Below are 22,831 nucleotides of genomic sequence, written 5' to 3'. Positions count from 1 at the left end.
GTGATGGCATACATGTGTTCAGCAGCGCTTAGAAAGCAGGCCAGTGTCAGAGCTCTGGTTGAGGGGCTCAAGGATGCCCTGTGGAGCATCACTGAAGGCTTATGAGGCGGATGAGCCCAGATGAGAACCGATGACTGTGCTCAGAGATAGAGCAAGCCCTGGAATTCCCAAATGAGGGCAAAAGAACAGGAAGTAGGTGTGAACGAGTATAAGAAGTGGAAGGCTAGCGATTGCAAAGTTCAAGAACTTGGAGGTGGAGTGGCTCTCCGAAATGGGAGGTCCTAGTATGGATTATGGAAGAGAATTGGGATGAATGTCACAGCTCTTTCTACCTCTAGATGTTGGCTGCTGCTTTTGGCAAGGCAGGAATAATAGAGGGGAACTTGGTCTCAAAATATCTGAATAAAGGTCCCTTCCTCTCTGCCTTTTTAAAAATATCTAGCAGCCTCGTTTTAATTTGCATATCCTCTGGGGTAGAGGAAGCACTTTAATCAGTACTTCTAATTGTGGAAAAGAAGAGAACATGCCACCACCCCCGCATACGTGCACACAGAGCATCTGACGACGAACACTTAGTCTCCCACATTAGAACCAAGGCCGATGGTTTCTCCAGCGCATTGCTAAGACTCCAGATTGAAGGGCAAAAGTCAAGTCTTTTGTTTTCCTATTTCTTATCTCCGTTCTTCCTTCCTTCCTCCCTTCCTCCTGCTTCCCACCCTCCCTCGTTGCTTTCTATTTTTTTTGAGAACATGTTCTTGACAGTACATCTTTGAAGGAATTTTATATCATTACCTTCATTATCCTGAGATCCAATTGTGTTTGTGGAACTGGACAAAGACAGTCACGTGAATGAGTCCTTCTGCCTATCGTTGGGTCCGCACTGCGTCCTCACTGAGAAAACTCTTCCTGAGTTTTCCAAGTACTTTTCCCTCTTGCTGACTGGTCTGCACGGCCTTGCTGTTCTTAGAGTGTTGGGAAACCTGGGGCCGATTAGTCATCCTCCAAACTGCTGTTTGCGGCCTTATTTAGGGGAACATCAGTTCAGAGATCCTTCTTCAAGGAAGTTTGACCTAGTCACTCTGCAGTTTTTGGTTTGGAAGCGCGTCTGCGATTATGGTCCAGGGATCCAGTGCGGCAGGGATCCATCAGCTGGGATTTCTGGAGGGTAAAAAGAAATACAAGACATGGCCTTTAAAGGCATCTGTACTCTCTCTAGGAAGCTCAGACAAACATGTACGGTGAACAGTCTAACACTGAATAGGAAGCACCTCTGTGGAAAGTAACGAGAGTGATTCAATATCCACTCATCCAAAGCAGTTTTCTACCTTCGTTAGAAACTCAGAAAATTCATATAAAAACCTTGAAATTGAGTGCTGCAGAGAAGCATCGCTAGTGTCGGGAGAAGGGAGAAAGAGCATTGGGGGAGGCTTCCTGGAAGAGGGGACCTTGAACTTGACCTCGGAAGATGAGTGGGATACAGGTGTGCACGTGAGGGCCTCCCTGCAGAGGCTATAGTGTGGACAGAAGCGCAGAGGGAGAAGTGAGCTCTGCGTTTCTGAAGGACAGCAAGGGGGTCTGGCTGTGTGAGAAAGACTTTGTGAAGGAGCCTCGCGGGAGATGAGTTTGCACTGGCAGAGTGACTCCTGACTGCACACATCGGTGACAGCAGCATGAGACAGAGAAAGGGCTGTGTCCGTTAGAAAGATCAGGCTCGCTGGTTCCTTGTGTGGTTTCCTGTAGAGCTGTTCTTCTGAGAATGTAGCATCCTGGGGAAACACTCTCCTTTATTCCTCTGAGGTTCAGAACTTGAGGCCAGAAACTTGCTGACAGCCTCAAGCAGTTCATTGCTTACTGATCCTTTTTGTTTTTTTTTTTAAGATTTTATTTTTCCTTTTTCTCCCCAAAGCCCCCCGGTACGTAGTCGCATATTTTTAGTTGTGGGTCCTTCTAGTTGTGGCATGTGGGACGCCGCCTCAGCATGGCTTGATGAGCGGTGCCATGTCCGTGCCTGGGATCTGAACCGGTGAAACCCCACGCCGCCAAAGCGGAGCACATGAACTTAATCACTTGGCCACGGGGCTGGCCCCATGCTTACTGATTCTGAAATGTTCTGCCTTTTACTTTCTTTTTCTTTTTGTTCTTCTCAGGCATGGCCAGAGCGTGCCTTGAGTGAAACCCAGGATGCTTTGAAAACAGCAGGAACGACGCAAAACACTTTATAAATGGCCATTCCTTTTCTCCTGTATATATGTTTGTGGCACAGAGAGTATCATTCATAGCTCCCCCCATGGTGGCCCTGAGTTCTAGCTGATTGTCTGCAGGGCAGCACCTCTGTGCCTCCGTTGATTAAACATGGATAAGATAGCAACCATCTTTTTCTTTCCAGGGGAATCGATCCCTATGACGAGCCAACCACCATCTACATTGAACGCCATGAACCCTTTGGCTTCTCCACAGTGTTCCGAAGCACAGACTTCTTCCAGTCCCTGGAGAACCAGGAAGTGATCCTTGAGGAAGTGAAAGACTTTCAGCTTCGGGACAAGTACATGTTTGCCACGAGGGTGTTGGTAAGTGGAAGGCACTAAGGAATAATAAACTGCTTTGAGTTTCCTTTCTGAGGTTTGGCATTCTGTGATCAAGCAGGTGAGTTTCCCCAAGAGGAACTGGATCAGTGTGCTGGGGGAGCTTGACTGAAGGGTGTGGACATAAGTGCACCTCCCAAAGGGATGTGGACGGTCCTGGGAGGTCGAGGAGTGGAAAAGCTTAGAGAAGCATTCAGGATATCTGTGCGCTCTGGGAATTTGGTTGTTTTCTGGTAGCTAAGCATCCTTGACAAACACATATGTCTTTGAAATGCCAATTAAAAGAACACGGAAAGGAGGGAGAGGGCTCAGTGGCTTTTTTCTTTAATCCCACTGCCTGATTTCCTTTCCTTTCCTTTTTTTTTTTTTTTTTAACACTCTCAGAGCACTTTCCAAGTTTTACCAATCATTTTCTCTCTCTTTTTTTGTGGGGATGATGGGCTCTGAGCTAACACCTGTTGCCAATCTTCCTCTTTTTTTTTTCTCCCCAAATCCCCAGTACCTGGTTATATATCCTAGTTGCAGGTCATTCTAGTTCTTCTATGTGGGATGCTGCCACAGCATGTCTTGATGAGCAGTGCATAGGTCCGCGCTCAGGATCTGAACTGGTGAACTCCTGGGCTGCAGAAGCGGAGTGCGTGAACTTGACCACTCGGCCACAGGGCTGGCTCCCCTGATTTCCTTTCAACTTAGGCTGATTTCTTTGTGGATTTTGGACACATGCTAATTTAAATGGCTAATAGAAAGTGTAGTCATTGGCTAGTGGGAGTTAATGCTCTAAGAAAAGCAGTAATTAAGCTTCCAGCTGTCAGTAAGTAGCTTAACTCTCAGCCTTTGGGAAAATCTTCCCCTTGATTTGATGTGTTGGAGCCAGATGCTGAAATGGTGGGCTTGCTCATTTAAAACCAGAGTTGATTATTTAGCAGGACTTGCCTTGCAACTGTATCAAGTTGCAACTGTACTGCCCTTGTGTAAAGGAACAAGCCAGGCCCTGCCAAGAGCAGGTTGGGCTGCTTTTCCTGGGGGGCTGTAAGCTTGCCTTCATGTTGGCAGCCATTCCCTCATTGACCTCTGGCTCTGTTGAAGGCCCCTGGACACTGATAGGTTGCGCTTCTTTCTGTTACTGTTAACCTTAGGGACCAAAATCAGATGTAATATTTTCTTCCAGGTTCTCATGTAGCCAGCCGGGTAGAAGCAGGTCAACCCCCTTGGTAGGATTCTAGGATAGAGAGAGGATCTCCCCAAGAGGGGAAGCAAGGAGTAAGGTTGGAATGACAGAAGTGGATGGCTAAAGGCAAGAGGAGTTCCCTATTATGTACCTTGCAAGATGTTTATTAAAGCCACTAAGCTATGGCGATTGGTCTTATGTCAGGCTATTTGCATTGTCACTCCTGGATCCTTTTTTCCCTGCCTTGCCTCTTTCTGTTTATCTGACACCCACACCCACCCACCTACCCTCACACACATACACACACACACACACACACACACACACACAGCAGCCCAAGAACACAAGCATCCTTGAATTGTCTGGGGCGGCATGTGATGATGGGAATGCAGAATGGCGAAATCAGGCCTGAGGACTGGTACCTGGTGACACCCTACTGGGCAGTCCTGAGTTCCAGTACTGTCTCCAGTCCTCCAGTGTTCATAGGTCTTTTCTGTTTTAGGTCCTTGGGCCTGAATTTGTTTGTATGATTTTAAGACGCAGCGGCTGATTCCCAGGTTTGTCCTACTGACTGAGTTGGGGCTGAGGTAGAGAGCGGTTGTGCGTTTCCCTTGACCCTATTATTTCTAGATCCCACACCCAAGAGTTTAAGTTATATCCTAGTTAGAGCTTTCTGTGCCCTCTCTTCTGACCTAACAGCTATGGCTGTTCTCTAGATGTAGCTGATTTGCAGAGTGCCAGTGGTAAGTGTTTTTTTTTAAATTCCTGGCCAGTGGTAAGGTCAGTGGCCATGTCTGTTTTGATCATCACTGATTTAGTACCCAGGATCTTATATAATAGCCAGCCCTGATGGTCTGGTGGTTCAGAATCAGTTCTCTCATCACTGTGGCGCAGAAAGGGAACCACACCGTCTATCTGTCGGTTGTTACGTGGCAGCTGCTTGTTGCTTTGATGCTGAAAGCTCTGCCACTGGTATTTCAGATACCAGTAGGGTCACACATAGTGGACAGGTTTCAGCAAAGCTTCCAGACTAAGACAGACTAGGAAGAAGGACCTGACCACCCACTTCTGAAAAAATTGGCCCTGAAAACCCTATGAATAGCGATGAAGCACTGTCTGATACAGCACTGGAAGGTGAGAGGATGACGCAAAAAGAGTGGGCAGGGTTCTGCTCTGCTGTACACAGGGTTACTAGGAGTCGGAATGGACTTTGTCGGCACTAACAAATGTCTTGCACAATGCTTGATACATAGCAGATGTACAATAGAGTTGAATGAATGCCATGTTTGCTTGCCTAATTTAGACTAGGAGATTTTTTTGGGGGTGGGTGGAGGATATTGAATTATTGGTACTTTTATTGTCAACTCTCTCAACTTTCTGTGTGGTTTATTTATGTGGTATTGGTGACAAAATTGTAGTTATGTTTTGGCTTCTTCCTTTAGGACGTGGACGGGCCACCAGATTCCAAGGTCAGTGGTGTTAGCTTAGCTAGAGGCTCTAGGTAAGATGAGCTAGGCCACCACGTGGAAGTGTTCTCAGATTGTTGTCTGAGGAGCACCTGCGGTACCATCGCACGTGGCACTTCTTACAGATGCAGATTGCAGGGCCCAAATGTGTTTTTTTTCCTTAAGCATCCCTAGGATGCCTAAGAATCTACAAAATTTGAGAAACTCTTACCTGAGGCCTTCCATAGGCAGAAGGTTTTGATAATAGTCCATTATTTGATCAAAGGAATGTTTCTCAATGGATAGATTGATGAGAGAAAAAGCGCAACTGCAGTGGACGATAAAATGGGTGTTTTCCTCCTTTTTATTAGATTAGACCACCAAGCTATGAGGATAAGCAACATTGGCCCTGGTTGGATGGCCCTTTCAGCAGGAGTGTTGAGGCTTGCCACTGTAACCTTTTACTTATCTGCGGTGTGCCTAGCCCTCAGGCTGCCTGGGTTTGGGGAATTCCGACTGGCTTTAATGTTAAATGGATTCAAATCGAATTAGGGAAGTGAAGGACCTATTGCAAAACCACAGAAAAGAGTGATTAACTCTATTGCTTTCTACCAGCACCACGAATGATTACAACTGTTTGCAAGTTAGTTTTTTTAGACAGGAGCTGATAGCTAAGTCTTCAGAACCCCCCTGCTGCACTGTTGGCCTGGCTCTTATTTCATATATGCTTTGTGTCTGATGCCTTTTGATTTTTTTTTTTTTACCCACGTTTAAGTTTTTTTTTTTTTGAGGTGAGTTCACTCACTTGTCTTAATAGTTCATATCAAAATGATAGGGCCATTAAAGCAACAATGAGGCACCTCTGCAAACTGACATCATGCTGTTAACTTGGTAATATATAGCTGTTAGGTTCTTCCTGGTAGATAACAATACTTGCCAAAAAGTTGTAGGCATGTGAGGGTTAGCTGCTCCTCTCCGGCTTCACTACCAGTTTATTATGAAAGCCAGCTCAGACATTTCTTGCCCAAATGTGTATCTGTAAAGCAAGGACCTGATGTGTGCGCTTGATGATGGAGTCTCCTCTCTGTTCCTGCATGATGCAGATAGAATGTTCTAGGGCAGGGATTGGCAAACTATGGTCCTTCACTTGTTTTTGCTGATAAGTTTTATTGAAACACAGTCATGCTCATTTGCTTATATATTGTCTATTGCTGCTTTCATGTTACAGTAGCAGAATTAAATAGTTGTGTAGAGGCAGCATGGCCCACAAAGTAAAATATTTCTATACAGACCTTTAAAGAAAAAGTTTGCCAACCTTTGTTGCAGAGGCAGGATTCTGTTAACCTTTCAGTTGGCATCAGGCAGCCAGAATCCTCTAGTGCCGGAGCTTGACGAGTCTTAGGCGTTACCCCTAAAAGTTCAGGTTGCAGACCTCCCTAAGTTGTTATGCCCTGTTCATGTTATCTTTAGGACATTTCGGCCACTTCAGGTATCTTGCTTGCCACGGGTCTCCCGAGACAGCTCCCTTGTACTTCACTCTTCTGACTCACCAGCCAACCACTGATTTCACTATTGAAGACCAATTTCTGACCTTCATTATGCTAATTTAAAGTCTTTAATGTGGATCGAGATAACAGGAAAACTTAGAAGTTGCCTCACGATTATGGTGTTCTGTATGAGAAGTTAGCTGATGACGATTAGGGTGTGAATTTTAGGATAGCTGACCAAAACTATTGATAAATTATTTTAATTATAACATTACTTAAGTGTATGCAAACATAAAGCTACGTATAAGCACCTAATGCTTATTAACCCCTGAACAACAATAAAACCAAAACATATTAACAGATTAAAAATAAAACTATAATGCCAATAAATTTAAAGGTATTTTTTATAATACCTATATTGAGATATCATTCACATACTATAAAATTCACCCTTTTAAAGTGTACCATTCAGTGAGTTTTAGTGTATTCACAGGGTTGTATAATGCTCATCACTAGCTGATTCCAGAACGTTTTTATCACCCCTAAGAGAAGCTCCATACCCATTAGCATTACTTCCCATTCCGCTCTCCTCCCAGCCCCTGGCAGCCATGAATCTACTTTCTGCCTTATGGATTTGCCTATTCTGGACATTTTTTGTAAAGGGAATCATGTAATATTCCCTTTTGTGACTATTTTCTTTCATAGTGTACGGTTTTCAAGTTTCATCCATGTTGGAGCATGGATATTCAGAATTAATGTGTTTTCAAGTTCATGCTTCTTTTTCTGCCAGTTCAAATCTCTTGTTGAGCCCCTCTAGTGAATTTTTCTTTTGAGTTATTGTACTTTTCAGCTCAAAAATTTCCCTTTATTTTGGACTGGCCCCGTGGCTGAGTGGTTAAGTTCGTGTGTTCCGCTTTGGAGGCCCAGGGTTTCACTGGTTTGGATCCCGAGCGTAGACATGGCACCACTCTTCAGGCCATGCTGAGGCAATGTCCCACATGCCACAACTAGAAGAAGCTACAGCTAAAATATACAACTATGTACTCGGGGGCTTTGGGGAGAAGAAGAAGGAAAAACAGAAAAGAAGATTTGCAACAGATGTTAGCTGAGGTGCCAATCTTTAAAAAAAAAATTTTCTATTTATTTCTTTTCCTATAATTTCTATTTCTTTATTGATATTCTTTATTTGGTGAGACAATGTTCTTATACTTTAATTCCTGAGACATGGTTTTCTTTAGTTCTTTGAACATATTTATGATAGAGGATTTAAATTTTTTGTCTAAATAGTCCAATGTTTGGCCTTCCTCAGGAACAGTTTCTGTTGACTTGTGTGTGTGTGCACGTCATGTGTGTGTTTGGGCCCATACCTTGCTGTTTGCTTGTTTGCATTGTTTTGTTGAAAACTGGACTTTTTAAGTGATATAATATGGCGACTCCTCATAGCAGCGTTTCTCCTTCCTAGGACTTTTTTTGTTGCCTTGTGTTATTGTTTTCTTTGTTTTGTTTTGAGGGTTTCCTGCATTAATTTTGTAAAGTTTGTATTCTTCATTGTGTATGGCTACTGAAGTGTTTGATAATTTAGCTTAGTGGTCAGCTAACGATTGAATGGAGATTTCCTTAAATGCTTTGAACCAGTGAGTCTGGCAGCCTTTGCTGAGGGCCTCTGAGTGTGTGTTGGGGGCATGCCTGCAATGCAGCCTTCAACTCTGCCTTAGCCTTCACTTCATGCTTGTGCAGAGTCTCAAGGTTATTAGCCAGATGTGAGAGCGTGGGCCCTTTTCAGGTCTATCCTGAACATACGCACAGGTGATACTTGTGTGACCTTGTCGATTCCTGGGAATATTTCAGAGCTTATCAAAGCGTCTTATGGACATCTTCCCCAGTTTTTCCTTTTTATCCTTCTTATGCTTTTAAGTTAGCCTTTTGTTAGCTCCAAGGAGTCGTGCTTCTCCGGCACCTGTGATGTGAAATATTTGCCAGTTGTCCCTGTTGTCCATGAATTGTGGGTCTGTGTACAGTGTGCTGACTCAGGTTGTGTAGACAAAAGACCTGAGGACGCAGCTTTGAAGCAAACCACCAGGCACATCGAATAGTGACAGTCCTCTGGCCGTGGCGCATTTTGGAAGCTCCAAACCTGTTCTGTGCTCTCCGGTGGCTGCTAGGCTGCTGATTTTCACAGCTGTGGAGTTGTGAAGCTGTGGGCTTCCAAGGCTCCCGCCGAGCTAGAGAGAAAGGCTGGGATTAGGGCAAGTACAACATCACCAAGTTGACGGTTCTTGCTGAGCTTCAGTCCTTGTTCTTGAATAAATGCTCCTTGGGTTTTTACAAGCCTTTATTTAATTTTTAGAATTCTGTAAAAGTTAATTTTGAGAATTTTTATCAGTATCGTTTTTGCTTTTATCGATGAGTGGATTTTCAGAGTTCTTTACTCTGCCATTCTGGAAATGCTTCTGATTAATGTTAACTTTGTAAACTTTTTTACTATGTGCGTTTTCACATCTGCATAAAGGAACAGTTTATACTAATATGTCCTCCCCATGTGCCCTCATTCAGCCTTAGTATTATCTGTTTGCTAATCTCTTTTCAGCTGTCTAACCACTGCTTATATTTTTCCCAGAATATTTTAAAGAAAATCCAAGATATATCATTTTATCTATAAATATTTAAGTATAAATGGTATTTTCTCCTTCTTCTTCTTCTCCCCAAAGCCCCTCAGTACATAGTTGTATATTCTAGTTGTGAGTGCTTCTGCTTGTGCTGTGTGGGACACTGTCTCAGCATGGTCTGATGAGCAGTGCCGTGTCTGCGCCCAGGATCTGAACTGGCGAAACCCTGGGCTGCTGAAGCGGAGCATGCGAACTTAACCACTCGGCCACAGAGCCAGCCCCTAAGAGTAAACAGTATTAATGTGGATGATGATGTTTTGCTAAAACTTTGTTACTGCTTCAGAGGAGAAGATGGCAGTGAATGCTGTAGCCGAGGTGCTTCTCAACTGGTATCCTTGTCCACCAGGTGCCTTGGGGGCTCTCATTCTCCCACCAATTTTCTCTGTGGAACTTTCAGTTGAATAGCTTGGTGTGATGTCCTTTGGTCTTCACTTGGCAAGAATGTGTCATTTATTTAGTTTCTTTCTGTGCTTTTCTCTGTGACCTCTCTTTTCCTTTTGCTGTTGACATAATCTCAAACCTAAATGTAAATGCCCTCTCTGAAATTCAGATTATTCAGATACTTATATTATTTGTATTTGTTAGAAATGGAAACACCAAATAAAAACAATCTAATTTGTAAATTCTCAGACTCCATAATATTGGCATAGGGTAAAGCATTTAAATAATTCCTAGTGGCTGGTGAAGGAGGGCTATTTATATTATCTATCAAAAATGAAAATTTTCAGGGGCTGGCGTGGTGGCATTGTGGTTAAGTTCACACATTCTGCTTCAGTGGCCTGGGGTTCATCGGTTCAGCTCCTGGGCATGGACCTAGTGCTGCTTATCAAGCCACGCTGTGACAGGCATCCCATATATAAAGTGGAGGAAGATGGGCACAGATGTTAGCTCAGAACCAATCTTCCTCAGCAAAAAGAGGAGGATTGGCGGCGGATGTTAGCTCAGGGCTAATCTTCCTTAAAAAAAAGAAGGAAAAAAAATTTTGACCTAGCACTTCTAAGAATGCATCCTACAAATACTCTTGTGTAGTTATGAAAAAGTTAATATATATCCATTGAAGAGTGCTTCTGGAAATAACCTTAAATGCCCATCACTAGCTGTTAAATGAAAGATGTCTAAGTTATACTGTTAATGGAAAAAGTTAACTTGTAGAACAGCATGATATTCTGTTAAGGAAAACGTTGAGTTGCACAACAGTATTTCTGTTGTGATCTAATTTGTATGTGAAGAATACAATTGCATGCATCACTTTGGCATTGTGTTAGTCTACTGGTAACACACTACAAATAAAAGTGGCTTAACCAAGATGGAAGTTTATTTTTCTCTCATCAGTGCTGCCTGGAGGCGGGCGGTCTAGGGCTCGTATGTTGGTACCCTCGTGTTATTGGGGGCCCACCCCTCTATCTCTCTGTTTTACCATCCTAACTAATGATTTCTATTCTCAAGGTTCTCTCATGGTCCAAGACATCTGTACTAGCCTTCGAGTCTTCATTGTAGTTAGCAAGAATAAGGACGAACAGAAAGGCCAAACTAGGACCCCTTCCAGCTGGTTCAGTCCCTTTAGGCAGCCTTCCTAGAAACCGACCACAACACTTCTGGTTGCATTTCAGGGACTACTACTCAGTCACATGACCATCTGTAATTGTACAAAAGGTAGAGAACTCTATTCAGGTGGCAGTCCGGGTCCTGTTGCTAAGGAGGAAAGGGATGATGGATGTTGGGGTGAGTGTAGCAGTGTCTGTCATTATATAAGTATGCTCATATGAGATGGCACAGACCATTTCTGAAAGAATGCACAAGAGCCTGTCACCAGTGGGCACTCTGGGGAGCCGAGTGGGAGGAGTGAGTGGAGAGGAGGGAGCAGAACTTCTGCATTTTATTTTATTCCCACCTGTACTGTTGGATGTTTTCCATGAGCATGTTTTACTTTTATAATAATGGTAAAGAACATCTCAACAACAAGAAAACCTGTGGCTTATTAAGAAAAGTATTAGGGGCTGGCTTTGTGGCCAAGTGGTTAAGTTGGGGTACTCCGCTTCGGCGGCCCAGGGTTACACCGGTTCAGATCCTGGGTGCGGACATGGCACTGCTCATCAAGTGATGCTTAGGTGGCGTCCCAAATGCCACAACTGAAAGGACCCACAACTAACATATACAACTGTGTACTGGAGGGATTTGGGGAGAAAAAGTGGCAGGGGGAGAAAAAGAGAAAAGTATTAGGGCCTTACAGTACATCCTACAATCAATAGTGTGTCATGGTTGAATTACTAATATTTTTCTTGATGGCAGTAAAATATTGCAAAACTCTTCATGACTACATTAAGAGTGAGCCTGCATTGTCCAGGTTTAGGGATAAGTCTCCCAGAAGCAAGTGGGCTGGATGTGTTTTGAGGCTTTTTTATGACCTTTGTATTCTGTGATTTTTGCATTTATGGAGTAAGGCTGGTCTTGGTATGTATTCTCAATTCTCAGGCCTTCCAGCAACAATCAAGGACATTGAACTATGATGGGCCGGGTGGCACTGAGATAAATGGCGCCTTTCTAAGGCATAACCACAGTAGGAAGTAGTGAAAAAATATAAAGCATAAAAATACATGTTTCAGTGATATCTGTATATTTATAATATATTCATAAGGATTTATACAGGGTGACTTAAACGAATCATCTGACCTTTATACATAGCTATAAAATTTTATTGACTTAAGGAACGCTTTTGGAATTTATACGTAATTTTGCTGGGACCTGTTTTCTCATTCAGATAACACATTCTACATTTTTAATAGATCGATCATTTCCTATGGCCCCATACTGAGTACAAGCTATTAACATGGATTTCAGGCTGCCACTTTGGGAAGGCAGTCTTGTATAACTCTCTACCTGGCTTCTTCAAAACAAGCTACTTTTAACCATTTTGTTCAGTGGTGGTTAAAAATATATATATATATATACACACACTGTTCAAATGAATCAAAAACAACTTTGTGTTCATCACCTTGCCTTTCACATAGTATTTGTTGAACGTAAGTGAGCACAGGGTATTCACTGTTGTTACATTACAGTTAGGAGAAATTGGCATGTTCCTTACTCTATAGGAATTTAAAATCTACGATAAATAGTAGCAACATAGTCAAGGTAAATGAAGCCGAGTAAACATCTTCTGGCTGGGGATCCCAATGTTCGAATACATTTAATAGTCGTGGGTGCCATTATGTCCACAGGAGAGTGTGCCTTCTTGTCTGTCCTCATCGATTTTGCCTTCAGTTCCCAGACATGTATTTTTAGACCTGGAAAACATCACATAGAGCCTTTACCGTGGTTCTTATCATTTTTTTGAACATCAGCCCTTTTGAGAATCTGGTACAAGGTATACACCCTCCCTAGGCGAGTGAATGGGTGCATCTACACAAAAACTTTGTCTTTATATTTACAGGGTTCCTGGACCATTTAAACCCATCCACAGAGAAGTCCTGATCCACCTCAGCTTCTCATTTCGTGGGTGAATAAACGGAGACCCAGAGAGATTTACTGATTTCCTCAGGTGGTAGAGCCAGCTCTTAATCTAGGGCTTTGGTACACATTTTCAAGATTCCAGCCGTGGTTTAATATCTCTAAAATGCAATGTGATGTGGTCACCATCATGTGGAATACTCTATACTCTACCAAAGAAAGCATAGTCTAGCAAAAGACCTTAATCAATGAGAAATAGTAAAGGTGGAAAAATAAGATCAATGAAAATTCCCTCAAATCTTGGTGTAGATTAAAGCCCCGTAACTCGAATATCCTTGTAATCTGAAACTAGGAGTAGAAATGCGAAGAGAATATGTTTTGTATGCAAGGTGTGTGGTTGATCTTACCCTTCAGTGGTTTGGGGCTGTAGGCTCTGCCCCTTGCTCCCTCTTCAGCCCCATACAATCCTCTCCTTCTCTCTCTGCTTCACCTTTGGCAGCCCCCATCCTGCTTCCCAGACCCAGGTTCTCCCATCATTCCATTGTCCTTCCTCCTTATCTAACATCTGTATCTAGTATCTATTGCACACCAGGTATCTAAGATGATGCAGCACAGCGCAAGCTGTCCTGTTATGGTAGATGCTGCAAAAATATGCATTTGCCATCACACTCTCCATTTGTGTCTTTAGTAGAATCTGAGGGGTCTGACTTGTTCCGTTTCCTTTTTTGCTTATTTTGAGTGGCTGTAATGTGGCACAATTGATTTCTTTTCTCCTCTTCCTTGGCAGCCCTTCTGGGAGAGTCCAGAGCCGTCTTCTGTCCAGCTCTGGGTCTCTTTTGACCGGAAGCCCATGCAAGCAGCCCAGTTTGTCACAAGACATCCTATTAATGTGAGTGGGGTCCTCTTGGGCTTGGGAAGAAGTGTTATTGTCCCCAAGCAGGGGTCAGGGTAAGGGTGTCCTGCTGGGGTGGGTATTCGACGGAGGCTTCCTGAAGTCACTTTCCACATAGGTCTCTAGAGAGAGCCTTATGCTTTGGGCATCTTGGTCTGTTTTTTCCCTCTTTGCTGTTTGAAGTAGAGCTGAGCAGGAGGCTTAATTTGATTTTAGTGGAGAGGGATTGGCAAGTTTAGAGCTAGAGTCAATGGGCTCAGTGGGCCAGTCCTGAAGGAATGGCAGTGAGTGACAGCAGCCATTATTTATTAAGTACCCGCTGTGTTGCTCACAGATGGCTAGGTTCCAAAAGGGGCTAAGATTTGGGTCCCACCCTTTTAGCAACAGATAGGTTGGAGAGATAGAGAACTGAGCAGAGGAAGAAACCACATATAGTCCACTGCTTGACTGTGCAGTACGTATTATAACATGGAGATGGATAGGAAAGATCTGTGGGATGGTGTCAACAGAGAAGTGGCCGCAGGGACAAGGTGGCATTTGGAGGTCTCCACGCTAGCAGTTTGGTGTGGTGGAAGGTGAGTAGCTTAGAGGAGTATGTGATGGAGGACACTCGTGTCACATCTTTTCTGTCGGTTCCACCTTAGAGAAAATGAAAGGAAAGGAAATGCACATAATCCATATTGTACTTTGTACTGTGATAGGTCTCATGGGAAAAAGAGGGAGACATTATTAACTAAAAAGAAGTTTTTAGGTCATTTATGGAGTTCAGTGGCCCATTCTTATTTTGTGTCCCATTTGCCAGTAAGGGGCCTGCTTCAGCTACAGGGCAGCCCCAGATTCTCCACAGAGAACGTCACCCAAATCTTTACCAAGATTTGGAACTTTTTTGTGGGCTCCAGGCCCACAGTCATCCCTGGAATAGAATTGGAAGTTGCTGCTTTAGTATGCAAGGGGGAAGCCCACAGAGCGGATGTGTGTTTTTGACTTGTGTGTTTTTTCACTTTTGATTCCAAAGGAATATTACATCGCGGATGCCTCTGAGGACCAGGTGTTTGTGTGTGTCAGTCATAGTAACAACCGGACCAACCTATACATCTCGGAGGCAGAGGGGCTGAAGTTCTCCCTGTCCTTGGAGAATGTTCTGTATTACAGCCCGGGAGGGGCAGGCAGTGACACCTTGGTGAGGTAAGGAGACCACGAGTCCTCCTCGGCTTTCGTACATCAGTGCAACCACTAACCTCTAGCCGGATGGTTTTTATCATTAGCTGCTCATATGGATGCATCTGGGGGCGTTTTCGGAAGCCCCGATGTCTAGTTCACATTCCCAGAGATTACAGTTTAACTGGTTTAGGCTGTGGCCAGGATATGAGCATTTTAAAAAGTTCCCCGAGTAATTTTTATGTGACACCGGGGCTGAGCACTGTTGCTCTAGGTGACATTTAGGGTCACAGACCCTGCGTCAAACACTCCCTTGAGTTCCTCTCTTCCACTTATCTGATTTTGTGGTCTCTGAGCCAGTAGCAAAGAAGACTTGGAAAATGTCGTCAACTCGGGGTGAGCTGGTGTATGTGGCCGTGGGGCCTTGCCTCTAGGTGACTCAGGTTAATTGACATCATCAGTCTTTTTCTTATAGTAATTGCAAGATACTGTTCCGTGGGCATCTGCAGGAAGACACCAGCATCACTGATCCTTTATCAGTAAATCATGTACTTGTCGTTGTTTTGCAGGAGAGGGCGTTCTCTGGGCTGTGAGGAACCCGGGGTTCAGAGAGTTGAATGCCGTGGGTGGGTGGCACTCTGATCCATCAGTGCCGTGAGTCCATTTATTCTCATTCGTTGTGTGAGAAACCAGACTTTTGTGAGGTGTCTGTGATTAGGATCCCTCTCTGCTCTTGGAAAGAGCCGTGTGGTGAAGCTGACTGACTGCCTGGTCTGCAGCGAGGTCTGGTTCTGAGGCCGTGACCCCCAGGTCAGAGTGCCCGTCATTGCTGTCCACTGTGTCTCCTTGTGCTGGCAGTTCATTCGGTCATCAATTCATTCATCAGTGCGCTGCTGCTCTGTGCCAGATGGTGCTCTGTGTCCAGCAGTGAAGTAACACACACAGCAATGAAAAATCAGAACGAGGTTCCTGTTCCATGGAGCTTTTGTTCTAATGGGGGGAAGACAGAATATAAACAACTATGTAATCTGCCTGGTGATGCTGAGTGCTGAGAAGAAAAATAAAGCTTCAGGGGCCAGGGGATTACAAGGGTGTTATTTTCTCTTGGCTGGTCGTGGAAGCCTGCTCCAGGAGGGTGACTTTTGAGCAGGTGCCTGAATTACGTGAGGGAAGGAGCCAGGCAGATACCTGGGCAAGAGCACCATAGGCAGAGGGAACAGCAGGCACGGGGACCCTGAGGTGAGGTTTATTTTAGGAGTGGTGAGGAGGCCGGGGGGGATCACCAGCTACAGGAGGGGAGAGAGAGGACCCAAAAGACCAGATCCAGGAGAGCCGGGCTCAGATCAAATAGGGCCTTCAAGGGCATGGAAAGAACTTAATTTTTTCCTTCTAAGTGGGATGGAGAGTTTTAACCAGAAGGTGGACACCATTTGATTTAAGCTGTTAACATTTTTTCTTTTTTACCGTTTAAAAAATTGTGAATTGCATTATATAAAGAAAAATGCATAAAACATGAATGGACAGTGTTATAAATAATTTTAAGTGCACACCCATGTGACTTATCTTTTAAAGAAGCCATGCTCAAAACATTAGGCTACTGGAGGGGACAAGAATTGAAGCCGGAAGACTGGTTGTGACAGTCTTGGAGATATCCAGGCTAGTGGAGAACGATGTTTGCGGGACCCGGGGTGGTGCAGTGGAGATGATAGAAATGATCCAGTTTCTATCTGCTGATGGATTTGCTGATGGATTGGACGTGGAGTGTGAAAGGAGGAGGAGTCAAGGGCCCACTGCTTGGTCTGAGCAGCTGCTAGAATGATGACTATGTACTGAGTCAGGACGGGCTGGGCGGGGTGCGAGTGTTGGGGGAAAGATCAAGTTTGGGTTTGGACTTACTGAGTTGGAGATGCCTATTAGTTATCCAAGTGGAGAACTTTTTACCGGGTTTCTAAGACTGCTTTTCCACTTCCTATTTCTTCTTTGAGATGCTGTCATCTTTTATTCCTTACTTTTTCCCCCCAGTACAGACTCACAGGTTATTTATTATTCAATGTGTTGTAAGCCATTCCTGCCATGATTCAGCATCAGGTTTGTTCTGGTTTGTTCAGTGGCAGCCTCTTTGGGCTAGTTCCTGTGACCTTTTGTTTTTTTTTAAATAATTTATTGAGGTGAAAGTTGCGTAACATAAACTTAACCATGTTAAAGTGAACAATGCCAGTGGCGTTTAGTACTTTCACAGTGCTATGAAACCACCAGCTCTCTCTGATTCCAAAACTTCATTTCCCCAAAAGAAAACCCCTTTGTGTTAAGCACTTTCTCCCCACTCTTCCCTCCCTTTGGCCCCTGGCATCACCAATCTACTTTCTCTTTCTGCGGATTCAGCTTTTCTGGGTATTTCATATAAATGGAATCATATCATACATAACAAATGACCTTTGTGTCTGGCTTCTTTCACTTTGCATAATGTTTTCAGGGTTTATCCACCCATAGCCTGTGTCAGTACATTCTTTTTAGCAGGTAAGTAATAGTCTCTTTACTTTTTTTTATAATTAAAATCGTGAACCGTTGTCCCTCAGGCCTTTCACTGACTCTTTAATTTATTTTTCACCTTTGGACGCCTCTGGCTATGGGGTGGATAAGTCAAGCTTGCCCAGGGTTTCATTGTCGGATATTCAGGATGAAGATCTCGTCATGGGGCAGAGAGGAGCCGAGGCTGCAGAGGGCGGCTCCCCAGGAAGTAGTAACCTCAGTTACACGAGCATATGGCCACCTCCCACGTATAGGTGGCCTTTATGCAGTTTCAAAGGTCCCTCCCACCCGGCCTGAGCATACAGTCCAGTTAGGAGCTTGAAAGTACTTACATCAAGATTCGATGCCCAGCGTCCTGCTGGGCCTTCTTCTTTTTTTCCTTCAGATTTTATCTCGGGAGGGGAGATGTTCAGATGTGCTCAGCTGAGTGACCTTTTGTCATCTGCATCTCCGTCTCAGCAAGATGAAATGGGATAACGGCAGATTACGTAGGCAGGCTGGTTTAAAAAAAAAATCTCTGTGGTATTTGAAATGAGCTGTTCTTTGAATTCAATAGGAAAGTGTGGTGCCAAGAAACTGGTTCTAATTTACTTAGAGAGCCGGGGAAAGAATTCTTAATAAGGGGTGACCGTGGCATTGATGAGATGTGCCAAGTGAAAATCTCATGGAAATCGGTGTCTAGAGGGAGGAACAAGTGTGGTGATGAGAGAGATGTCAGGCCTGTGGGGGAACCTTAGGAAGACCTGCTCGATGGGCTGCGAATGGCTAGGAGGGCTCTGATTGTGCACTTCAGGGCCCGGGGGGGACCCAGTGAGCTCTCTGGCCGGTTGCGGCCCAGGACACTCTGAGAAGCTGGGGAGCAATGCTGTCATGAGGGCCAGGGAGAGAAAATGAGAGAAAACAGACTCTCAGGGAGAGGGCTCAGGGTGAAGAGGATTGCTGCAGGGCCGGTCACAGCGGAAAATGACAGGAAAGCCTGGGCTCTGAAGGCAGCGGAGCGTGTGAGGTACAGAGGACAGGTTGCTGCTTAGAACTAAAAGATAAAACTCCAGGATAGTGACCAACAGTAAGAAACAGGGCTCGTGGAAATGAGAGAAACTCAGACCTCCTAGGGATATGAAAGAGGCCAATAAACCTGAGGATGCAGGCTTCATGATGACAGAATCAAGAGCAGTAGGACTGAGGTAAATAGAGAGCAGGAGGGTGGTGGACCTTGGGCTGATTCCTCAGGAAGCAACTGAGAAATCACTAACATAGAACTAAGGAAGCCACATGTCGGACTAATTTGCTCTCAGCTCGGTATTTTATGTAGGATTCCCTCAGTCTCTCTGTCTGAAGGAGCTTTGCCAGTGCTGCTGATTTTCCCTTTCTGTTGCAGAGCCTGTGGTATGCGTCTTTGTGTCTGAGGAGGCAGAGCAGTCATCCAGCTCGAGATTTGTATGGTGGATAATGGAAAAAAAGCAGTTCTATGTTTTGTTTTTTGTTTTTTTTTGAGGAAGATTAGCCCCGAGCTAACTGCTGCCAATCCTCCTCTTTTTGCTGAAGAAGACTGGCCCTGGGCTAACATCCATGCCCATCTTCCTCTACTTTATATGTGGGACGCCTGTCACAGCATGGCTTGCCAAGCAGTGCCATGTCCGCACCCAGGATCCGAACCAGTGAACCCAACCCCAGGCTGCCAAAGCAGAACATGCACACTTAACTGCTGTGCCACCTGGCCGGCCCTGAGTTCTGTGCTTTTTTACAAAGCCCAGTGGCTCAGAATCCTCTAAATAGAGGGCATACTTCCAGTTTTAAAAGCCATGTGTGAACTATGGTTACCGTTTCTCAGAGATCTGTTATATTTGTAAGATGTGTACCATTTTAGTGAAAAACTACTTTCCAGCGAAATCACCGTGTCCTAGCATAGCAGTGGGAGGGCCTGTGAGGGCTTTATTCTCTGCTTCACTGTTAATAAGCATAACCTCGGGGCCGGCCCCGTGGCCGAGTGGTTAAGGTCGCCTGCTCTGCTTCAGCGGCCCTGGGTTTTGCGGGTTCAAATCCTGGGTGTGGACATGGCACCGCTCATCAGCCATGCTGAGCCAGTGTCACACATGCCACAACCAGAAGGACCTACAACTAGAATATACAACTATGTTCTGGGGGCCTTTGGGGAGAAGAAGAAAAAGAAGAAAAAAAAGATTGGCAACAGTTGTTAGTCCAGGTGCCAATCTTAAAAAAAAAAATAAGCATCACCTCAGGGTTTCCAGTGCCATCCTTACTGTGTTTACTGCTTCTTTAGGAAAGGACTCAGCTCTGCTTCCTGACAGAAACCCTGTGGGCTTCTGTCTGACCAGGGTGTTGGCTAATTAGTTTTAAGTGGACAGTGGCTGTAACCCTTAGCTATATTCCTACCAATTGGGTTAAATTGTAAGCCTGTTATTAGGGTCTGGCAAGTCTGGCTCATTGCTCCCTGTTTGTCTTGGCTCTCTGGGGGTATTTGGGGTCAGTTTTGTTAGTGAAGAAATAAACGTGACTCTCATGTCAACTTTGCTGTGTTGTATTTATTCATCATTCTGAACCCTGTGTGAGGAGTTATTGATCAGATAAGCATCTTGGCCCTCGAAGTTAAAAAACAATCACTTTTTTTTAAAAACGAGCACATTATTCAGCCATGTAAAGGAGTGAAGTACTGACACGTGCTACCATATGGATGAGCCTTGAGAACGTTATGCTAAGTGAAAGCAACCAGATGCAAAAGGCCACATAGTATATGATTCCACTTATATGAAATATCCAGAATAGGCAAATCCATAGAGACAGAAAACTGGTTAGTGGTTGCCAGCATCTGGGACGGGGAGGAGAAGTGGGGAGTGACTTCCAGTGGGCACTGGGTTTCCCTTTGGGATGATAACAATGTTCTGATGGTTGCATAACTGTGAAGGTACTTAACGCCACTGAATTGTGTACTTGAAAATGGTTAAATTTTGTGTTATTTAGGATAAAAACAGACCAAGCAAATAATCAATTCCGGTTCACAGCTGTTTATTTTCTCATATTGTAGGTATTTTGCAAATGAACCATTTGCTGACTTCCACCGCGTGGAAGGGTTGCAAGGAGTCTACATTGCTACTCTGATCAATGGTTCCATGAGTGAAGAGAACATGAGGTCCGTCATCACCTTTGACAAAGGGGGCACCTGGGAGTTCCTTCAGGCGCCAGCCTTCACGGGATATGGCGAGAAAATCAACTGTGAGGTAGAGATGCTTTAATCCTGTTTGGTTTTTTAAATACCAACTTTTATCTGTAGGTCTGCCCTTACAGTTCCCAAACTCTGCAGCAAGACACCTTGGGGTGTGTAGTGAACTCACAGGGCTCCACGGGATATTTTAAATTTTTGAGGGAAACACTGTGATACTTGACCCCTGTTGGTCACCATGTGAATTACTGTCTTGACTTAGTTCACAGTTTTATCATCAGCTCATGCTTTATTTCTTTTGTTGACATATCTTTGTGTAGCTGGATTTTCAGCAGTTGGCATGATAGAAAGAAGGTGAGAAAAACGGAGTCAAACAGGAAATGACAGTGGTGGTGTAACTAACGTGATTCCAAAGTTTGAGAAGTTGTGCAGTGCCCAACAGGTGCACACATCTCATTATTAAGTAATTGTGGTTATTTAAGAATGAAATAAAAAGTTTGTTTGCTTTCAATTTATATATACTATTTTTTCAAATGGCTATTAAGTTATTACGACATATAGGCTTACTAGGTTGTTTAGACTTAACTACGTAGAAAAAACAAATGTTGGTGTTTCTTCTGGCCTGAGGCAGCTATAAAAAAATTACTGACTTACCAGTTGTGCTGTAAACCAAGAAAGTTTGGGAACTTCTGCCGTAAGTTATTGTTTCTGTGGAACTTCCTTTAAAATTCCTCTCTGAATATAATTTAAGATTGTGTAATTTTTCCTATCTGTGACCTCATCTGAAAAGCTCAGAATATTAAAAGTATTATGTGGTCTCATTTAGTGTTCCTATTCACCTAAGCAGCTCCTTTCTTTTCTCACGGAAGAATGGTCTTTGAATTGTGATCCCTGGCTTTATGTGGCATTCCACATCCCATTGCCGTGTCACCTGAGGGATCTAGGGTGTGTAAACTAGGTGGGCAGAAGGAACTGAGAGAAAGAACAGTAAGACTAGTTTTTGGAGAAAGTGTAACATTTTAGTTAGACAGTTACCTGGTCTTTTGGATTTTTGAGTTTTGTTTGTCCGTGGTTAGATATGTTGACTCTACTATATGCTATGTCTGTGGTCTTTGGGAAAATTCTTTTGGAGACTCTTGCACAAGAATGTACTTCTTGATTTTTCTTTCCTATTTGGTAACAGGTCTCAACTTACCACATCAAATCTAACTTTGAAAGAGGCAGGATATAAGTACAGTAATATGTCGCTTAACGACAGGGCTACGTTCTGAGAAATGCATAGTTAGATGATTTCGTTGTTGTATGAACATCATAGAGTGTACTTACACAAACCCAGGTGATACAGCCTATTTACACCTAGGCTCTATGGTACTAATCTTATGGGACCACTGTCATATGTAACCCATCGTTGACAAAAACATTGTTATGTGGCACATGACTGTAGATAGAGACAGATATCTCGGAGAGGGCTTGTCCTTCCCTCAGTAGTGTCTTCTAGATCTTGAGCTCTGCACAAGCCTGGTGTGGATGAAGGCTGGGCGTTTTTTAGCATGCGATGGGGATCCAAGCCTTGGTTAGATAGAATTAGTGGTATTGTTAAAATTCAGCTTCTTTGTTTCCCTGATTGATTAATTTCTTTAGGAACCGTACAACAATGAATCAGCTTTTAGTTTCTACTTCTGATTATAGGTGGTGAAAGAAAAGGAGAATTGTCAAATATTTCTTTGACACCCAACCCCATTTGCTCCAGTTTTCATTTGCTAAACTATGAGGCTAGCAAGATGGATATTTGTTAGACCCTTTGATTATAAAAATAAGTATATCTAGCTAATCATGTCAGTTTTTACCTGTAACAGAAACACATATGGAGTTACCCTGTCTAAGAACACTGGACAAGGCTAAATACCCTTTGACAATCACTTGTTACCCAAGAGAATCAGGCATGACCAAAACAAAAGGCTGCATTGGCAGAACTGTTAAAATCTGAACATAAGTATTAGAGACCCATTTGGATAACTTGTTTTATGGTGGCTACCCACAGACCTTGTACCTTGTACAAATCTAGACTACTTAACACAAAATTTAATGTGATCCTTTGGTGTTTATATCTCATATGCTGTACATCTGGGAGCTTATCAGTGAGACTTTATGACTTCTGATTACTGGTTTTTCTTCTGACAGAATTGCTTAAATCATATTTGAAATATGTCTGCACTGACTTAGAAAATAAATACCATGAAATCATTGCATTTCTCTTTAGTTCTGGGTCACATGAGAGA

The 22,831-nt window shown here is 43.7% G+C and overlaps 1 protein-coding gene across 1 annotated transcript in view; it reads left to right on the top strand.

Moving 5' to 3' along the window:
- The window catches only part of SORL1 (sortilin related receptor 1), a 158,838-nt gene that overhangs the window by 36,253 nt on the left and 99,754 nt on the right, over positions 1–22,831 (top strand). The window contains exons 6-9 of the mRNA XM_044751649.2: positions 2,387–2,567; positions 13,583–13,684; positions 14,703–14,872; positions 20,418–20,610. Of these exons, the coding sequence (XP_044607584.1) occupies positions 2,387–2,567; positions 13,583–13,684; positions 14,703–14,872; positions 20,418–20,610 (646 nt within the window). The remainder of the gene's footprint in view (positions 1–2,386; positions 2,568–13,582; positions 13,685–14,702; positions 14,873–20,417; positions 20,611–22,831) is intronic.

The sequence above is a fragment of the Equus asinus genome, chromosome 20 (assembly GCF_041296235.1).
Source record: "Equus asinus isolate D_3611 breed Donkey chromosome 20, EquAss-T2T_v2, whole genome shotgun sequence".
NCBI lineage: Eukaryota > Metazoa > Chordata > Mammalia > Perissodactyla > Equidae > Equus > Equus asinus.
Note: the sequence above shows the minus strand (reverse complement) of the source record. Positions and strands in the feature narration are given on the sequence as shown.